General features: G+C 41.4%; 1 protein-coding gene across 11 annotated transcripts in view; it reads right to left on the reverse strand.

Annotated features, from left to right (window-relative positions):
- Nucleotides 1-6,312: 6,312 nt before the first annotated feature.
- Lpar1 (lysophosphatidic acid receptor 1) overlaps nucleotides 6,313-22,004 on the reverse strand; it is a 121,453-nt gene continuing 105,761 nt past the window's right edge. For all 11 annotated transcript variants that reach the window (XM_087660134.1, XM_087660132.1, XM_087660137.1 and 8 more), the window contains 1 exon segment: nucleotides 6,313-8,660. In XM_087660134.1, the coding sequence (XP_087516260.1) occupies nucleotides 8,359-8,660 (302 nt within the window). In that variant the 3' untranslated portion in view covers nucleotides 6,313-8,358.

Raw genomic sequence — 22,004 nt, forward strand, 5'->3', positions numbered from 1 at the left:
ACCTTCCATGAGTAAGGCAGGTAAAGTGTAAAACTATACACAACGATGTTATACTATGGTTTTGGAAGTCACCATCATTTAAAGAAACTGTGTAGAGGGCACTTTTCTCTCCTTTCTTCTTTTCTTCCATCCTTTTTTTCTTTCTGTCCATCCTTCCTTTCTTTTGTTTTTGAAGAGGAGAGTTGAGACAGTTTCCCATATGACCCTGGCTGGGCTTGAGTTCCTGATAATCCTGTCTCTGTCTCTCATACTGGGATTACAGGTATGTGCCTCAATGTCTGCCCTCATATTATTGCTAAATATACACTTAAATCTATAATCATTTAAAATGAGAAATATCAAGTAAGAAGTGATAGTAACATTAACTACTGAATGTACCAGGAAGCTATGAATCTATACATCTAAATAAATTAATATCTGGGAGAAGAAAGAACATTTATTCCCCCAGAGAGACTTACTAAGAAATTAAGAGAATTAGAACTTAACATTGCTTTCTGGTTGGAGATTTCCAAGCCTACTAGCTATTAGAAAAACTCAGCAATTTTTAGAATTTGTAGCCATGAAATTTTGAGTCTGGTAGTACTAAGTCATTGGTAATGGTTTCATCCATCTCAACCATGATTTCCACCATGAAAATGGATGCTGAAATCAGAAACTAAAATTCGATGGAAAAGGAGCTGGGGAATTGACTCAGCAGATAAAGTGCTTGCTGGCAAGCATGAGAATCAGAGTTTGCATCTCCTGCATCTCCAGCACCCATATAAAAACTGGGCATGGTGTCATGAGTCTGCAATGCTAGGGTTGTGGATAGTGATAGGTAGAGATGAGGGTAGACAAAGGCTGGAGATAGATGATAGCTGGTGGCCAACTAGGCTCATCAATCAGTGAGTTCTGACATCACTCAGGCTGAGTCCTGTCTTAAAAAGAAAAGTTGGAAGAAAACAATCAACACCACCTCTGGTTTCCACATGAACATACATGCACATATACAAGGCAGGAACTCACTAAACTATACATGATGAATATGCAAATTTTTGATGACAAACAAGATGTTTACCTGTTCTTAATGTACCTCTCTATACAATACAAATTCTAAAGAGGAAAAAGTGATTTTTTTTCCCAGAGCAAGGAAGCCTGACAAACACCACCCCAATTATATTGTCATAGATAATATCACTCCTGACTACTCAAGGAAGGAATCATGTGAATCTAACTCAACTTAGAGGAAGTGTTACAAAGTGACCTATGATTTTCATGTGCTAGACCATGGGGGTCAAAAAAAGATGAAGAGGTGGTTCAAAATTGAAGAAGACTCCAGGCAGTGGACAACTGATTATAGTAACATGGGGCTCTGAGGTTGATTCTTTGCTTTGATAGACACACAAGACTATTGGTGAAACTTTGATGTGGTCTGTGGATTAAATGGTAAGTTTTGTGTCCACATCAATTTCCTGGTGGTGAGGGCTGAACTGGGATTAGAAGGCAGCATATGCTCTAACTGTAGAAATACTCAGAGTACTTAGGGAAATCTGGACAGTATTTTGATAACTTACCAATGGCTGGGAAATTTAGAAACATTTCATAATTTTATAGTTAAAATTCTATATATTTGGTAGGATTTTCTTAATGACTAATAAAAGTATGATATTTCAAAATAAAAACTACTTTTAATACAAATTTGTCACTATGGACTGGGAACGGAGAAAGGAATAATGTATGAAACTGGCCCTTCATCTTTCAATGAATGTCCACCATTCAATGAAGATAGGATGACTGAAATGACATCTCTTAAAATTAAGTGATGATTGTTGTGGTTGTTTAGTTAGTTTGGTTTGAATTTCTGTTTGTTTCTTCTTCTTCTTCTTCTTCTTCTTCTTCTTCTTCTTCTTCTTCTTCTTCTTCTTCTTCTTCTTCTTCTTCTTCTTCTTCCTCTTCCTCTTCTTCTCCTTCTTCTTCTTCTTCTTCTTCTTCTTCTTCTTCTTCTTCTTCTTCTTCTTCTTCTTCTTCTTCTTCTTCTTCTTCTGTAAATGGTCTATGGTAGTTTTCTCAACTGTCAACTCGATGAGATCTAGAACCACCTGAGAGATGGGTCTCTGGTCATTCCTGTAAGAAACTATCCTGATTAGGTTAATAGAACTGGGAAGACTTGTGAACTGTGGGGGTGGGCACCATTCATTGGACTGGGGTTTTAAGCTTTATAAAAGGAGAAAGTGAGTTGACTGTAGGCTCTGTTGTTGGCTTCTTGATACCCACTCAACAAAGCGAAGACAGATCTCAAGTACCTAGAATACAATCTTCCCAGGCCCAGATGCCTAAAGGCCAGCATAAATACATAATCAATAAAATCCAGGGCAGTATTTCTGCACTAGAGCCCAGCAACCCTACCACAGCAGGCCCTGAGTATTGCAACACAGCTGAGACATAAGACAAAGACCTTAAAATATCCTTTGTGAATATTGTAGTGTCCTTACAGAGCAAATGAATAAATCCATTAATGAAAACTATGAAAATACAAACAAACCATGGAAGGAAATGAATAAAAATGTTCAAGACATGAAAGTGGAAATAGAATTAATAAAGAAATCCCAAACTGGGGGACATCTGAAAATTTAGGAAGAGGAATCTCAGAGTCAACTTTCACCTACAGAATACAAGAGATGGAAGAGTGAATCTCAGGCATTGAAGACACAATAGAAAAGAAACAGTCAAAGAAAATGTCAGTTCAAACAAACAAACAACAACAACAAAACCCAAAAAACTCCTGGCACAAAATAGACAGGAAATCTGATCTGAGACACTATGAAAAGATCAAATCTAAGATTAATAGTAATAGAAGAAGAGGAGGAAAGGGAGGACAAGGAGGAGGATGAGGAGGAAGAGAAGGAGGAAGAGGAATGGGAGGAGGAAATAACAACAACCCAGGTCAAAGGCACAGAAAATATTTTCAGCAAAATCATATAAGAAACCTCCCTAACCTAAAGAAGATGCCTATCAAGGTACAAGAAACATAAACATCTAATAGACTGGACTAGAAAAGAAAGTCTCCTCAGGATATGATAACCAAAACAATAAACGTACAGAAGAAAGAAAGAATATTAAAAGCTGCAAAGAAAATAAATCAAGTAACATAAATGCAGATCTATTAAAATAATACCTGACTTCTCTCAATGGAGATTCTAAAATCCACAAGGGCCTCAACAGATGTCCTATAAACTCTAAGAGACCACAGATGCCAGTGTAGACTACTATGCCCAGCACCAGGGCAACCCACCACTTTCACAATAGCCTCAAATAAAATAAAATATCATGGGGTTTTCTACTAAGTGAGTGAAAGACTTATATGATAAAAACTTCAAGGCATCCAAGAAAGTAATTGGAGAAGATATCAGAAGATGGAAAGATTTTCCATGCTCCTGGGTCAGTGGGATGAATATAGGAAAAATGGCCATCTTACCAAAAGCAATCTACAGACTCAACACAATTTCCACCAAAATTTCAACACAACTCTTCAGAGATCTTGAAAGTACAATTTTCAGCATCATATGGATCTAAGATAACTAAAACAATCCTGAATAAAAAATTTAAAAGTGCTGATGGAATCACCATCCTGGATTTCAAGTCGTGCTACAGAGCTATAGTAATCAAGACAGAATGATATGGGCATGATACTAGGTATATTGATCAACAGAATCAAATCGAAGACCCAGACAAATCCAGACATCTATGGACACATGATGTTTGATTAAAAACAAGCCAGCAATACACACTGGAGGGGAAAAGACAGCATCTTCAACAGAAAAGACAGCATCTTCAACAGAAAAGACAGCATCTTCAACAAGTGGTACTGGTCAAAGTGGATGTCTGTATATAGAAGAATCCAAAAAGATCCATTGTTATCATCTGGCACAAACTCAACTTCAAGAGGATCAAATACCCCAAGATAAACTAGACACACTGACCCTGACAGAAGGGAAAGTGGGGACAGCCTTGTATGCATTGGCACAGGAGACAACTTCCTGAACAGAGCACCATTTAGTGCAGGCACTAAGGTCAATAATTAATAAATGGAACCTCATAAAACTGAGAAGCTTCTCTATGGAAAAGGACACTATCCTTAAGACTAAGTCTACAGAATGGAAAGACATTTACCAACTACACATCCATCAGAGGGCTAATATCCAAGATATATAAAGAACTCAAAAAATTAGATATTAAGAAAACGAGTAACCCAACTGAAAAATGGGATACAGATCTAAACAGAGAATTCTCAGTAGAGGAAACTTAAATGGCTGAGGAACACTTAAAGAAGCGTTCAGCATCCTTAGCCATCAGGTAAATGTAACTCCAAACCACTTTTAGACTTTACCTTACACTGATAAGAAAACAATGAGTTTCATCTTACATTCATAAAAAAACAGACTAAGATCAATCTTTAAAAATGCTACCTCATGTTGTCTAGGATGTAGAATAAGGGAAATACTCAGCCATTGCTGGTGGGAGTACAATCTCGTACACCCAGTATGAAAATCAGTGTTGTGGTTCTTCAGGAAGATGGGAAACTGTATACTTCAAGATCTAGCTATACAACTCTTGGGCACATACCCAAAGGTTACTTTATCCTACCACAAAGACATATGCTCAACCATGTCCATTGCTGCTCTACTCCTAATAGCCAGAAATTGAAAACAACTTAGATGTCCCTCTACAGAAGAATAGATAAAGAAAATTAAATGGTACATTTGCCCAGTCATTAAAAGATTGCAGTTAAAGAGATGAAGCTAAAAGAGAAGAACTACGATCTGTATTCACTTATATGTGGATATTTACGTCAGTGATGACCAGGCTACAGAGGTCGATACAGATCTATAGGGCCACAGAGGTTTGGTATAGAGTGACTAGGAAATACAGCTACATCTTGTTAGGAAAGGAGAATAGAATATAGTTACAGATGGGTGAATTGAAGCATCAAGTGGGAGGGGAGAGGGGAAGAGGGAGAGAATACAGGGAAAGACAGCTCAAAGTAAGGGCTATTTGAGGGGTAGAATCTTCCTAAAATACATATGTATATGAAGAAGGCAATTTAAATGAAATCACTAAATAAGCTGGGGGAACAGAGCCATGACTGGCCATCTCTTGTCACCAGTGAAGCTACCAATGTTGGAATTGAGTTGTATCTAAGTTGTTGGGCAAAGGGGTCCCATAGTGCTCCCCAAACTACATAGGTTGTTCTCTATAGACTGACACCAAGGCTCCATTGCTGAAGACGTCACCTTACTTACTGAAAATGGAGAAGTTGAGCTGTGCCTACATAGAGCCTTCGCCCTTATGTTCTAGCATAACCCCAACTCACCCACAAACCCAATGGCCTGTAAGGTATGCTAGTCCAATGGCGGCACAAAGCTTGTGGCAGTGGCCAACTATCTGATTTGACTTAACGTCCACTCCATGAGCAGAACCCATAATGTGACACTGCTTGGCTGGCCAAAAACCTGAGACTAAGTAGGCCAAGGACCTAGGGTAAAACCAAATACTGCTGTTAAAAAACAAACAAAAAACAATAGATTTACCACTAACAACATCTGCTCTATTCATAGTTAGTGCCTTGTTCAGCCATCATCAGAAAAGCTTCTGCCTGCAGCAGATGGGAAGAGACCCAGTGATCCACAGGCAGACAATATGCAGAGTGTGAGAGACCTTGGAACACTCAACCCTAAATGGGATGTCTCCATTAAATCCCGCCCCTCAGGGATTAGGGAACACTGCAGAAGAGAAGGTGGAAAGAGTGTAAGAACCAGAGGGCATGGAGGGCACCCACCAAGAAAACAAGGATCTCTAAATCAACACGATCAAATCTCCTATGAACCCACAGAGACTGAGGCAGAATGCACAGGGCCTGCAAGGGCCTGCACTGGGTCCTTTACATACATATCGTGGCTTCCGGTTTAGTGGTTTTAAGGAATTCTTGAGTGTGTAAGCAAGTTGGTCTGTGTTTCTTGTGCCTTCTTGTAGGATCTTTTCCTGCCTAATTCTGATGTGCTAGTTTTTGTTTTATCTTATATATTACATACATTTTATTCAAATTAAATAATCAAAATCTCTTGAAAATACCTTGCTCATGTGATCATTCTGTTGAGGTAACATGTCTCTCATGAATCTCACAGGGGTCGGGGGCCTCAGGAACCAGTGTCTGAGCTAGAAGAACAGCTATTGGGTCACCTCAGACTGTTAAAGGTCGGAGAGGGAAGAAAGCACAGCACAAACCACAAGTTTCTTGAAAACGGAAAAAGCATAGAGCCTCTCACATCGCCAAAGGCTGATTGAGAATGATTTATTAAGGTTCAATTAGTATGCTTTTCAATTTAAAGTCCTTACATCCCCCATAAAAAGGGCATCAATAAAAGTCCAAGTTCATTTCACTCATTTCCAATATAAATTTCTTTGCATTTTGGTAAATATGGAGCAAAATCTTTTTCCTGCTAACTGGCTCTCCACCTACTTATTTTTCCCACCAGGCACACGTCACATGCCTACCCTCTACCCAGACACAAGCCACACCCTGCCTTTCCTCCTCCCCAGAATGCCACTCTCTGCAGGACTTCCTTCTCACAGACATCCTCCTGACCTCCCCACACCTGCTTCAGGACTATTCTTCTTCCTCCTTGCTCCTCATAGCACGACAATAGACACATGAGTCGCCCGGACACTGTACTGGGCATCTCTGAACATAGGGCACCAATTGGTTGATTGCTGGAGATCACACAGGAGCCAGCTGCTAACATGCCCCACCAAGGCTACTTGGAACAGCAACGCTGGATTCACTTCGATGTTTGATGTCTTTGTTTACTTCTACCCAACATTCAAGAAAGGGATCACCATTTCCTCAAAAAACGCTAAAATAAATTTGCTAGTTACGTTAGGGCATCTTGGTTATTGGGAAACATCTTGTCAAGAACTCATTCTCAACTAAAGTAGCCACTGCATTTCTTTTGTAAAAAGGTAGTTTCCCAGGCTTTTGTCAGCGTGGCCACCCCTGCAGTTTGAAAGTAGAATATCCCTTTTTGTAAAGTGAAAACACTTGAGGACATTTCACATTTTTAAAAGTAGGTCCTTCATGGGAATAGCTCCTAAGTAAATCATCAATGGTACTGGCAACGCTTTATGTACACAAGATTCTTCCGATATTATAATAATGAAAAAAATTAAAAACCTAGCCAACAATACAGGAATGGTTAAATAAACAGGGGCTGCATCCATTAAATGGAATATTATATAGCCGCTAACACTGTTTTTAAAAAAAATGCCATAGAAAAACCTGGCAATTCTGAAAGAAAAAGTTACAAAACATTTTACAATATCAACCCAATTATGTAAAAAAGGTATATAATATATATATATCTATAGGCATACACTCGTGAGCTGGTAAAGAGGGTGACTTCCTGGTTGTAATATCGATAATCTTTTTTTTTTTCCTTTTTTCACAGAGTTCTGCAATTTTCAAGTTTTCTATAGTAAGTATTATTTTATAACTTGGAAAACCACAGGCTTTAAAACAAATCCCACCGACGCTCTGGCACCAAGAACGAACTTGGATATCCTCACTGTGCAGGGACAACGCTACAGCACTTCATCTCCAAAGCTTGCAGAGTACACACTCTTTGGGTGACAAGCTCACATTCCTTTGCCTTTCATGTGTGTCTCATTACTTAAAAGGTAACTGGTAGGTTTCTTCCATAGCCTAAATGAATACTGATTTTTTTTTTTTATTAGACTCTTCTATTCCCTAGAAGATTTAAAATAGTATCCTTTTATCTTTAGAGAAAGGCATACTGCATACACACATCACATGCTTGCTTTCTAAACAAAACATGAAAATCATTCTAATTTATAGTTTTCCTCCATCGTGGATAAAAATTCATCTAAGTCAGTTTAGCAGTCTTCTCGATCACAAACATGCTGTCAGACATATACATACTTATTAATAAATGCAATGTGTTGTTTGTTCTTTAAAGGGGAAGCCTGTGTGAATTGTGTACTTGATTTGGAAGATTTGTTTTTTTTTTTCTGGCTTAGGCCAAACCACATAAAATCTTTTAAGTCTAATTAGTGAAGGCTACATACACGGTCTCCCCAGAGTCCGTTTCTGAATTCCACTGCAAGACGGTCCCCTTCTCTTTTCCAAAGGAGAAGATGGGGGCTACCAAGCAAGTTCATCCTAAAGTCTCTTGGGTCTAGGGACAAATACTGCCATTGGTTAGTGTTAAGTACAGGAGTGTCTTCGTCTCCTCTGGCGCCCCACCTTGCCCTGGCAATGCGGGTAGGGTGGGGTTCACAGATCCACAAAGGCCGGCTGGCTTCCTTCTAAACCACAGAGTGGTCATTGCTGTGAACTCCAGCCAGAATAGTGTGGTTGAGGGAGGAGGCCGAGCGGTCAGAGCCTTCCGTGGGGCCGTTGGGGTTCTCGTTGCGCTGGCAACACAGGATCTGCCTGAAGGTGGCGCTCATCTCTTTGTCGCGGTAGGAGTAGATGATGGGGTTCATAGCCGAGTTGAACTCGGCCAGGAGGAGGAAGAACTTCTCATAGGCCAGGACATCGCACTGCGGGCAACACACATCGAGCAGTAGCAAGACCAATCCCGGAGTCCAGCAGACAATAAAGGCACCTACGGCGACAGGGGAGGGATCAGAGCGTTAGAAGGAGAACAATAAATATCATTAGGAAGCGTGTGACCAGCCTGAGAGGATCTCAGGTCTCTGCAAACCCTGAGACCAGAGCCACCAATCCCGGAGACTTCGCTTCTGAACTCAAAGCAATAGTCACCTTAACAATATGCTGTTGACTCAAGTCTTACTTAAATCCAAGGATGTATGGATAATATTCATCATTTTGAGCAGACCACTCAATTTGATTTAAAAAAATTCTCCATGAGAAAATGCATTAGGTATGAATGTTTGGGGGCCAAGAGTTAGACATTAATGACATACCCTTCCATATTTAGCGAAGGTGCAGATTCTGGTTTCTGCTCATCAATGCACAACTCATCACTTTGCCATTTTAGAAAACTGGGTGGTGGGTTGGGAAAATTGAATTTTGTCTCACTTTCCTCATTTGAAAGAAATAGACCTGGGTAAATAGTCTATTTACCTCCTGGGGCGGGTTATAAATTGTAAATGGATGCTAAGAAAATAATCGCCCAGTGCATGTTAACAACCCCAACTACGGTATTGTTACTCCAAGCTGTGACCTATAAAGCATCAGCTGCCAGTGATGGACGCTTTAGTTTTTAACCCAACAGTCACAGTTCCTGTGGACATTTTACAAAGGATAAGTCACCTAATCTGCACATGTAGCAGGAAAACCCAAAGTCCACCGTACAGACAGAGAGAAACTGAGACCCAAAAAGATTTAACTACCTTGCTTAAAAGACCAGGAACCTGGAAGGTGGTAAAGAATATTCTCGAAGATTCTCTGCCCTTGGAGCCTGGCTCTGGCGCCCACGCTCCTGAAGCACTGCACTGTCCGTCCACTCTTTGCAACTTATAGAGTCAAGCATTTCTTACCAAATCTCATGTTTCAGCTGTCCTCTAGCCTAGGTCAAATCTCTGCTTTCTCGCCCACAACTACACAGAATTATTCAGATTTCTCTATAATTATAATTGGTTTGGAGATACAGATGGGAAAAAGATATCCCCTTTTACTTAGTTTCTGAGATCCATTTCCATCTGGGTCTGAGGGAACATGTAAGCCATGAAATTATTAATTAACGTTGATGACAATGTTAACTTACCATGGGCTAGAGGTCTTCTACTGAAGGAAGCAATCTAGTGGGGCAGTGTGTGCCATTACACCTCAGCTAAGAGGCCCCCATTGGATCATCACTATTTAGTGACAGAGGGTGAACAGGGAGAACCCACGCATGCATTTGAATCTTCAGATGCACACAGTGGTGATGGCCTCGACCAAGTCTTTAGCTTGGACCAGTATCAAGGAATGAGATTTTGAATGTGAGCTCCCCCCTCCCCCTTTTGCACCCGTTCAGCAGGGAAATACAAATACAGCAAGAAGAAAAGTACCCCATAAAGCTCTTTGTTCTGAACCACCACAATGTGTATTGGTTTAGACTGCTGTTCACTTTGAAGACCATCCAAGGTGCTTCGTTTTTCTTATAAATACAATACCTTCAACACTCCTCAGAGAGGGAAAACAATATTCCAAATATCAGCAGATAATAGCCATAGCACTATCTGACCCTCGATAAAAATGCTAAGAGAGCCTTCATTCCAAGACCTTAAATTTCCTTTATTGAAAGTCACTCAGAAAGTTGAAGGGAAATCAAAGGAATGCCTCTTGGGTTTCAGAAATAATGCCTTATTCATTGAGAAGCCAGGAAAGAAATTATTCTCAGGGTGGAACAGGCTTGGATGGAAAAATGCACAGTCCCATTATTCATCTGCTCATAACACACACACACACAGACACACACAGACAGACATATACACATACAGATACACACACACATACACAGACACACACACATACACAGACACACACACAGACATACATACACACAGACACACACATACACAGACACACACATACATAGACAGAGACATACACACACATACCCAGACACACAGACACACACACACACAGACACACACACACACATACCCAGACACATACAGACACACACACACACACACAGACATACACACACACATACCCAGACACATACAGACACACACACACACACAGACATACACACACAGACACACATACACACACGCACACACTTGTCATGAATGGAAAACCAATCCTTTTCCCTTTTCCTTTATCAAAGCTCTCATTGATTTCAAGTTCAGAGCTTGGCTGGCTACAAGCACAGGCAGATACTATATTAAATAAAACCACCTCTTTCTCCCTGTGGGCAACAGAGATGAAATACCCTTATTCCCATGCAGGGGCTTAGTCTGCTTGACTTTGATCAGAAGAGGATCTAAATACTGTGATGGGTTGTTCATGATTTCTTAAAATGCAAAGATTCAAGAAGAGCAAGATCCTTTTAGAAAAGAGATGGCCTTAAAAAAGAGACTTTGGACTTCATTTTTAGAAAAGAAAGAAAAAAGCACCCTGTTAGATTTGGCCACAGGAAGTGGGAAATGCCACAGTCTGACCGAAGCTAACCTATGTGGACACTTCATGCAGGGACTTGGAGTCCTCTCCCTTCTTCTTCACTGAAGGAACTGTTTTTATAACTGTGATTGAGCCAACCACACTGTCTCAGAATCTTCATGATTCAATCAAATGTCTTAGTGACACAATAGACAGTCTCAGAAATCCACATTGAAAACTGATCATATTAGCCTGGGTGGTGGTGGCACACATCTTTGATCCCAGCACTTGGGAGGCAGAGACAGGAGATCTCTGTGAGTTTGAGGACAGCCAGGGCTACACAGAGAAACCCTGTCTCAAAAACAAACAAGTGAGTGAAAGAAGAGAGGGAGGGGGAGGGAAGGAGAGGGGAGGGGAGGAAGGGGAGGGACAAAAGTGATCATAGTGACCTTTCCTCACCCCTTTCCCTTCTCTTTCTGGGGTGTGTCCTGGATCACACTGACCAAAGACAAGAGTATATTACAGGAGAGGAGATGGCGGTGGGGGTTGGTCTGGAAAGTTTAAGGTGATCATTCTTCTAAATTGTAGAGAATGCATAGTCTGAAATCAAGTTTGTTCAAGTCCCCGACTTCCTTCTGAGTGGAGTTATCATCCTCCTGAGGTGCGTCACAGGCCATACCCAGACTGTAGTGTTGGATGTGCACTTGTAAGATGTGTGGATGAGCTGAACGAACCCCCACGTCGCTATCTGTAAAGCAGAGGAGCAACAGCTCTCTTCCTACCCCACAGATGCCCTCTTTACACTGTGCACGCCCACAGATGCCCTCTTTACACTGTGCATGCCCACAGATGCCCTCTTTACAGTGTGCACGCCCTGACTCCATCTGGTCACAGTGTCACAGAGGAGAAAACCTGTGCACAGGCTCTGGGGTGGATCCTCAGTAAGGACAAACAGGGAAGCATGATATGAACCACGGAGACTTGGCATTTACAGAACTAACTACACAGATTGACACAGTCCCAGGACTCAGAGTGGAGATGAGAAGGAAGAAGGAAGAGAAGGAAGGTACACAGGGAAGAGACACCGCTCCCCGTGGTTCTGCAGCTCCTTAGTGCCACACTCTAGTAGACGAAAAATAAAAATAATAGACAATTCCAGAGGGAAGACAGCTTTTGGTGCTGTTTACCTCTGGCCTACTTCTGATGGCAGATTCTACAGACCAAGGCACAAACCTGAAAAGTGGTATTCAACAGTATGAACGCGAGAAAACACAGAGTGGCCACATACTGTAAAACCAGGGGTGCAGGAGATACGAGGGCTAAGGTCATGAAGACCTACTATATCTGGCTAAGACATTCGCTCTCCAGCCAGCATTGGTTCTCGCCTCTATCACACGTAACAATAATGCAAATGAGGCTTATGACGAATAATGACCTCCATTTTAATCTCTCTGGCCTTAACTGCCAGGTTCCCACTAAAGATACAGATCAGTGTCAGTGAACGATAGGAATGATGGACATAAATAGAATTGTATCTGTCTGTATGTGTGTGTGTGTGTGTGTGTGTGTGTGTAACTGTGTCTGTGTGTGTTTGTGTGTGTAAGAGAAAATGTGTGTGAGTCTGTGTCTGTATCTATGAGTATATGTGAATATGTATGTATGTCTGTGTTTATGACTGTATGTCTGTGTCTGTGTATCTGTGAGTGTGTGTGAGTGTGTGTGACTGTGTGTGACTATATGTGACTGAGTGTGTGTGTATATGTGTGTAGAGTATGCATGTCTGTATCTGTGTGTATGAGTGTATGTGTCTGTGCCAGTGTGTGTCTGTGTGAATGTGTATGTATGTGCATATGTTTGTATAGATACATGTGTGTGTGTTACTGTGTGTGAGTGTATGTGTATGAGTATGTGTCTGTGTGTCTGTGAGTGTGTACGTGTGTGTGTGACTGTATGTGAGCGTATGTGAACTGTGTGTGACGATGTGTGTGAGTGTGTATGTGTGTAAGTATGTGTGAGTATGCATGTCTCTATCTGTATGAGTGTATGTGTCTGTGTCAGTGTGTGTCTGTGTGAATGTGTATGTATGTCCATGTGTTTGTATGGACACATATGTGTGTGCATTCATATGTGTATTTCTATTTTCTAGAACAAGAACAAGTAGAGCCTGAATCAGGGCAGCAGCGTAGGGCAAGAAGTTGTTCACCATTGCTCCCCATTTCCATCAATGAAAGGCCAATCCAGTACCCTGCTAGGCTCCTAAAAGGTTGAGTCCTGGGATCTTTGCCTCTCAGTGTGTAGAAAGCTCCCCATGGCTTGTCACATCACAGTGGAAGATGGAGTCAAAACATGCCTAAGGGTTGCCTTTCCTTGAACAAGCTTTGATTCTTTCTTATACAAAATCTGGGAGGCCTGGTGCCTGCAAAAGAGATGGAAAGAGAGGTGCTGGAAAGTGGGTGCAAGGGGCAGGGAGGAAGGGGGCAGCTTTGGAACCACAGGAGGTCACAGCAGCAGAGCACAGTCACATGACCACACATTCCCTTAGGTCTACACAACCCACCAGCTGCTGCATGGTGCTCACTGCCTGCTTCCGAATCAGCCGATTTTCTGGAAGGGCTATTTCCTAACAGGGTGATCTTTGCTTCTTTGCTTTTATATGGAACAGGAAACCAAAAACAAAGAAAAAATAGGCATCCGTGGCCAGAGAAGACCCCTAGGAAGAGAGCCCAAAAGTCTTGATGAGCTGAGAAAGCAGTTCCAATCTGGGCTGGGAAAATTGTGTTTTCACAAAAAATACTCAGGAATTCCATAAGTTTGGAATAAGTCAAGGGATGTCAATTCTATACCAGCCCTGCACCCAAGTTAACATCTCCGCGACCTGATTCTTTTCATTTCTCAAACCAGGATTTCAGAGACTAGTTTTCCCCTAGTGACATTGCATTTGTGTATTCCCTTTAGGCAGGCCAGTTGTATCCCAGAATCCAGTCAAACTTCTGAAAGTTCATTTTGATTCTGCTGCATCAATTCTTATCTAACAGATCTTAAAGGAAGCTCGGTTAGGTAGTGAACCACAGATAGACTAAAGCTTATTCATCTGTCCTTTAGCTAAGGGTTCATTATGATGTAACTATATGAGGTCATTATGATGTAACTAAATCAGGTCATTATGGTGTAACTGTATGAGGTCATTATGATGTAACTGTATAAGGTCATTATGATGTAACTATATGGGGTGTTTCTAGGCAACAGTAGGGATTGAACCCAGAGCCTCATGAGTGCTAAGCAAATGTTATACAAATGAGATATATCCTCAATGTCTTTTAATATAATTTCGAGGGTGATTCTTACCAAGTTACCAGGTGGGCCTTCAATTTGCAATCCTTTGGCCCAGCCTCCTGAGCATCTGGGACCCACACCATGTCACCAGTCCCAGTTTATGATAGCCTTTTGAGATGGAAGCTTTTTCTAGAAGACTAACCTTGATTATCATAAATCATTTTCCCTGTATGGTGGAAATAATTCATATGCTTATGCCTATCTTTTACACAAAGGTCTTAGTTTTAATTATGTATATGCTTGTCTGTGTGAGTGAATGCCATGTTTGTAAGGACCTTTGGAAGCCAGAGGTGTTGAGCCCTGGAGCTTGAGTCACAGGCAGTTGTGAGCTGCCTAACATGGGTATTGGAAATCAAAACCAGGCCCTCTGTAAGAACAAAATATATCCTTAACTGCTGGGCCATCTCTCCATCCCCATGTTGTAGCATCTATCTTAATACCAATTTTACTCCACCTATTTAATGTTGAACATTTCTACTTCTATTTTGTAACCCTTGTGTATGTTTGTGTGTGTGTCCACATGTGTCCATATGTCCATGTGTGTCTGTGAGTGCGTGTGCTCATGGTTACAGCCATGTTATAGCGCATGTGTGGTTATCAGAGGGTAATCTCAGGTGTTGGTGCTTGCCTTCCACCTTGTTTGAGGCAGGGCCTTCCTTATTCGCTACAGCATACACCCAGCTAGCTAGCCTGCAAGCTTGCTACCCCTGCCCCCACATCCCCTTCTTCGCTCCATGATGAATGGCAGACACTTAGAGTTTCATGATTTCATCTACTGTGTAATGTGGCCCAGTATTTCCACTACTCACTCCCAAGAGCTCACTTACATGGGACTTAACAGCACACTGATCTCCACAGCAGAGCAGAGCAGTCACTATGTTCTCTTCTTAACACTCCCACACCAGGGTCACAGTCCTCCAGTTCTAGCCTGATCTAGCACTGTAACCTATCCTCCGTTCAAGAGAGTCTCAATACCCCTTCCCTCTGATGCTGTGTACTCTTCTCAGCATTCGGCAGTATTCCACACATTCTCTGGATACTAGTACAGGCTCTAAACCTTAACCCTGGAATACACACACACACACACACACACACACACAATTAACATGAGGTATATGCTAGTGTCTTCTATTGTGGAAGAAATTTGCTGGGCTGAACAGCCAATAGAAACCACTTCTCACTGTCAATACCCCAGCTAAATGATCAATGCCTCCTACAACAGACTCCTAACCAATGCCTCTCCCACCATGATCCTTCCCTAAGGTTCAGCAGGTACACCATGGCCAGAACGACTTCTTAAACAACAACTCATAATATGTTACTTTCCTACTTAAAGTCCTCCAAAGCCTTCTTGCTTGAAGTCACGACTGTGGTCTATAACGTCCTACACATCATTGCCTCTTCACATCCTCTCGGCTCCATCAATTTCAACTCACTCACGAGGTTCCACCCACACAACCTGCTATTTTTAATCTCTTTGCTTTTAGAGGTCCTTCACCTGGGAGTCCCTCTCTGGGGCTCTTCATGTCTGCTTAGTATTAAATACCATTTACTCTCAAAGGCTGTCCTTGGCCATTCAAGCTGCCATTATCTTTGGTGAAGAGCATTAATAACACACTGAAATCTGAAACAGAGAGGAATGGTCATTACACTCTCACTGGCACTACCACATTACTCCACTTCACTATCCTCGTGTCCCTGTGTATGTCCAAAATTATCTTATTTATCGGCTTATGTTTATTGCTTATGGACATGAGTGTACTCCTCATGGAAGAAGGATTGCCTCACTCTCATGTCTTTCTCTCTAGCATGTAGAAGGGTAGTTGGTGTGCAATAGACATTCAATATATCTTCTCCAAAGAGTAAGCAAGTCTCAGCAAATAACCAGTACTCCAAACAAGGAAAAAAAAAAGCTAGTAAAATAAAAGGCCATTACATTTTGTTTGGGAGCTGGAGAGATGGCTCAATGGTTAAGAGCACTTGCTGCTCTTGCAGACAACTTAGATTCAATTCTCAGCACGAGTGTATGGTGATTATAAGCTTATAATCATCTGTAACTCCAGTTCCAGGAAATCTGATGACCTTCTCTGACTTGTGTGGGTACCAGGCATGCACATGTAACGCATACATACAGGCAAACAATCATACACATAAAAAAAAACATGTCTTTTGCAATGTTTCATCTGGAAGGTACGCTACCATGTGTAAAGTCTTTGAAGAGATGCTACAGGTCATACAAGGGGGCATCACACATTACAAATGCATTCATTACGACAGCATAAACTAACCTGCCTTGATAAATGCTGTTAGGAGTGCCTATGGAGTCTAAGGAACCAACAAGCAGGATGGGTCAGAAGCTCAGGAAGACCCAGCCCAGTCATGTCTCTGCTACTTGAATGATAAAATGTCTAATGTTGCCCTCAAGAAACACTCTACAGTCTAGACATTGCTGTCACCAGATGTGTAGGTATGGAATGCTATTGTCTAGCTCTGAGATGTCTCCCAGAGGCCCCTGTGATAAACGCTTGGTCACCAGTCCAGGGGATTATGGAATTTTTCTCTTCCCCCTCCCCCGTTTTCAAGAGTCTATGCAGCTGCATTCTTTCTAGAACGTTTGCATAAGCTGAAAACTGTTTTCTCTCAGAACACCGTGTTAAGGATGGAGTATTGCAGATATGGTACGTCCACTCTGTCTGCTGATATGCAGTGTCACATGGCACTGACTTCAAGACTCCTGGATACAGACTTCTCAATGACTTTCAGTGTGCCACGTCCCCTAACCCTGGTCCCAGTGATTATCCACCTCTACCTCAACCTAACCCCAACCCTGACGCTACTTTCCGGATTCCTTCCACGATGAAGTCAAAACTCCCTTTCATAAGTTCTCAGCTCCGTGAACCCCTCAGGGGTGAAGCCATCCCAGTTGTCTTGTCTTGTTATTTACAAGGCAGTCACTGCTTACAACTTTTCTCTAGTGTCAGGCTATATCTGAAAAGACTTGTTGAATTAATTTTTCCTAAAATAAGTAAATAAAAAGAGCATACATCATCCCACAATAAGGTCTGTTCATCAACCCTTTTCGTTACACATGCCTATCAATTTAGGAGGTCACTGATACATCAATTCATAGATATGGTCTTTGTTCAAAATTGCTCTTTGGACTCTGTTGGGAAGTTTTACTAAGAAATATTCCATCTTTGTTCTGAGTGGGTTTTTTTCTCTATTTTTTCTTGTTCTTTATGGACTGCTTTTACAATAGATATTGGATGTGACTGATTCTCATTTTTCTTTTGTATTTTCAAAAACTTGCTTTTACTTGGCAACTAAGAAAGCATTCTAAGACTTCTTTTCCAAATACGATATTGGGTCTCTTAGCTGTTGTTGGCCCATTTTGTTGCTGGATAATTCATGGGTTTTGTTAGTGATGGGCAAAGAAAGGCAGGCAAACAACCCTCTTTATTTTTTTATTTCAAGAGATGTTTAATTTTTTTCAGTGAACAGTATCTTTATACTTTATATATTATCTATTTATCATACACATTATCTTTATACATACTGACTTAATCAATAAAATACTGTCTGCCATCTATAAAACTGTCAACTAGAACCCCTTAGAAACCATTTTATTTCCTGTTTCCTACACTGCTTCCATGTGAGCTGTCACATCACCTCCAACCACATTGGAGGAGGTGCTTCGGGAGGTGACTTCCCACTGCAAGCAAAAAAAATCTAAACAGAGGACTTCTTGGTGGGATGATGTCTAATGAATTGATGTTTCACCTATACCTACACATCCAGTGATGACAATCTGGTACATAGGCAAAGGCCGTTAGACAAGCACATGGACAACTGAAAACCAAAAGCACAGGAATAGTCCGACAGAAGCAGCACGGTGATCCAGTCAGGATACACAGGGCCCTGCATCCTTTTAAGCACACGCACTACTTCCACTAGCCCCTAAGACACTCATGAACCTTGAGGTTTCTCTCTGCGAGCATACCACACAGGAAGTTCTTTAATTTACCTTCAAGAGAACAAACTGTATGGTAGTCTAAACCATGTTGAGAAGGGTCACTCCCTGCCCCCTCCTCCTCCCTGTGTATGGTTTCTCAAGCACGTCCACCTCTGTGTCACAGTAACGGTGTAGTAGAAGTTAAGGCTGACTTACGAGAGTGTACGTCCACCAACAGTCAAATATCAATGCCACCCATAGCCTTACAAAGGGTTTTCTTAAAAACCCTTAGCTCTCCCAGGAAAATTATTGTTGTCAGTTCCAGATTAACATCAGCTAACTTAGAAAGTAATGCTAAAGTTACACTGTGACTGTAGCCCAGCTGTTACCAAGGTGATTTGAATAATATTTATCTCATTAATGGGATAACTGACTTTCCCCCCCCAAATCTTTCCCTTTCAAAAGTTCAACATGAACAGGAAGTTTAGAACTGGTTTTGCAACATATTTAATTTTCAGCTACGAATTAAGATTCTCCCAAAACGATGTGCGGTCTAGCCAAGTATTGAAATCTGACTGTAAACGCTCAAAGATTGTATAGCAAAAGACAAAATCTGGTGGATTTTTAATCCCTGGACTTTATAAAACACTTGTGTGGACCAACACGATATGAACCACTTAGAGGGAAATTTCAAAGGAATTGAAACATAATGGAAATTTCACTTATTCATCTTTTTCCTCCCTGCCAAAAGGGGGGAAGAAAATCAGAGCTTGGTCCAAAAGCAGATCCAGAAAATTGTGTGTGTGTGTGTGTGTGTGTGTGTGTGTGTGTGTGTGTGTGTGTGTGTTTTGCAACCTAAAATGTTTCTTACGTGTATTCTTTTCCTAGTGGTCCAAAAGACATGAAAGGAAGAATGGTTGAAATTGTCAATGCAATTGTTGTTTTGGAGATCTGCTGTGTCTCCTCTGGCTTCCAGATGTCCTGGGTTGGCCTTTCCAAAGCACAGATTCCTGACAGAGTGGGAGGGAGGTACAGTCTGTTCTGCTATAATATGATAGCTGTGTGCAGAAGGTATCTCCTGTTATCAAAACCTTTAAAATCTTAAAAAAAAAAAAAACAACAAATTTAAAAACGTAAAAAGAAAAAAGAAAAAAATTCAATTGAGAAATAGGTGTTAGGGTGTGTTCATGGTTAAGAACTCCATTTCTATAATTATAAGCCATTTTTTCCTGCATGAACCATGTTGTTTTAACCAAGGGTATTGAGTGAAAACTTGGTGGCTCAACTATGACAAAGGCCAAGCCAGTGAGTTCTTAAAGCACAGAACACCTAAGCAACACCAATCGTGTTTCCTAAATGCATCAAGGATGAAGGGTAGGGACAGAGAGGCATCTCGGGGCTAAGAGCCCTGGTTGCTCTTCCAGAAGACCAGGGTTCAATTCCTAGCGCCCACATGGCACTCGGCTCACAAATGTTTGTAACTTCATTTCCAGGAGATCCGATACCTTTTTCTGGCTTCCTCCAGTACCAGGTGTGGATGCAGAACACGGATATACATGCAGGCAGAACGTTCTGACATACGTGTAAAGTTTAACACATAAACTGTAGCAACCTAATTTCTGAGCACCTATCTTAGAAATGTCTCTGCCCGTTGTACAAAATGACGTGCAATCATTCACAGTACTGTCTGCTCAAAAAAAAAAAAATTTAAAATAGCACAACGCCATGGAAAATAAAACAAATTACATTGCATACAAAAAAGTGAACGCCTATTCCATTTCAAAAAGTAGGATATTCTGTCTTTATTGCTACCAAATGATCTCAAAAAATTGTATTAGTTAGAAAGAACACAATGTGAAATATGTATAATTTGCTACCAAACAACAAAACCTTGCACCACCCGGGCCTCGATTGAGACTAATAGCCAATTCATTTTAGCTGTTTAGAGCATCATAAAGATGATACATTAGACGCGCCGTTCAACTTGAAGAGCAAAATTTGTATTCACTTGCCAATCCTTTGAAACATAGCCCAGACTTTTTATTTGAACTTGGGTCTTTTGACTAAAGCCCTGTACCATCATCTCCCAAGCAAAAACCACAGCAATTAACCCTCACAAACGACTTCCAAATTGGCTCCTCCAGTATGGAGTCAGCACTTAAAATTCTTTCTTCTTACATCTTTTTTCTAAAGTGATCACATGTAAATTTTTATTTTGTGTTTATGTGTGGGGCCGTGCAAATGCCGTGGGGTGCTTGTGGGGGGTTAGTGCACACCTTATTGGCTCTCCCCTTCCATCGTGTGGGGGTTGGGATTGAACTCAGTCATCGGGCTTGGAGGCAGGAGTGTCTACCCACTGAGCTATCTCGTCCACTGGTTTTCATTTCTGTTTTGGAGACAAGGTTTTACTCTAACTCTAGCTGTGCAGTTGCGATCCTCTCCGCCTCTCAAAGGCTAAGATTTCAGGCACCCCGTGCCCACTGAAAGTTCTTCCAAAGCAACCTGACTGCAAAGGCCTTAACTTTTATGCTTCCTCCAAACAGGTTTCCTCCAGTTATTCCTGTTTTTTTCTTTTCAGTTTGCTTTCATTGAATATTAGGAAAATATTCACATAATATACACATATGTGTTTTGTTTGCATTCATTATTTATTAGATAATGTAAAATTATGTAATTGTGATAGCTTGGGATAAGGTTTAAAGGACAAATACCATTGGTTATTGGTAGCTGTCAGGAGCTAAATTACGGACCTTAGGGTGGTATTGTACTTTTTCTGTTTTTTCTTAAACTCATGCAAACATGAAATAGTTGTTATGCATCAGTGCTTTTTGAAGTAGTAGAGACATATCAGTGAATCAAAGGGGAAAAGATATTCTCTGTCCTCACTGAGCTTAGGTTCTGGAAGGGATGACGGAAGCAAGTAAGATCGTAGGCGCATTGCCCTTTAAAAGGGGTGGTATCTGGAGACCCAGAGGGCAGGCAGGGACAGTAAAGGGCCTCGTGCAGTAGTCACAGCAGTGGCCGCTCAATACAATTACAAGTGCTGCTGCTGTCTTTGAGCACAGGAAGGTGGCATTTCCATGGTCTCAGTGACATGGTCTGCTGTGAGTGGAAGAGTGGAGTCAAGACTGGAAACAACTTTTAAAAGCGCCTTTAGAGCTTGAAGGGGTTTGAGACCCCATATGAACAACAATGACAAGCAACCAGAGCTTCCAGGGACTAAGCCACTACCTAAAGACTATACATGGACTGACCTTGGGCTCCAACCTCATAGGTAGCAATGAATATCCTAGTAAGAGCACCAGTGGAAGGGGAAGCCCTTGGTCCTGCCAAGACTGAACCCCCAGTGAACGTGACTGTTGGGGGGAGGGCGGTAATGGGGGGAGGATGGGGAGGGGAACACCCATAAAGAAGGGGAGGGGGAGGGATTAGGAGGATGTTGGCCCTGAAACCGGGAAAGGGAATAACAATTGAAATGTAAATAAGAAATACTCAAGTTAATAAAAAAAAAAGCGCCTTTAGTACCAAGAAGGTCGCTAATGATGGTTAATAATGATGGCGTAATCAAAACTGAAGGCTGGTTGGAGCAGGTTCAAGAGAAAGAAGACA

Source organism: Rattus norvegicus, chromosome 5 (assembly GCF_021556685.1).
Source record: "Rattus norvegicus strain SHRSP/BbbUtx chromosome 5, alternate assembly SHRSP_T2T, whole genome shotgun sequence".
In the NCBI taxonomy this organism is placed as follows: Eukaryota; Metazoa; Chordata; class Mammalia; order Rodentia; family Muridae; genus Rattus; species Rattus norvegicus.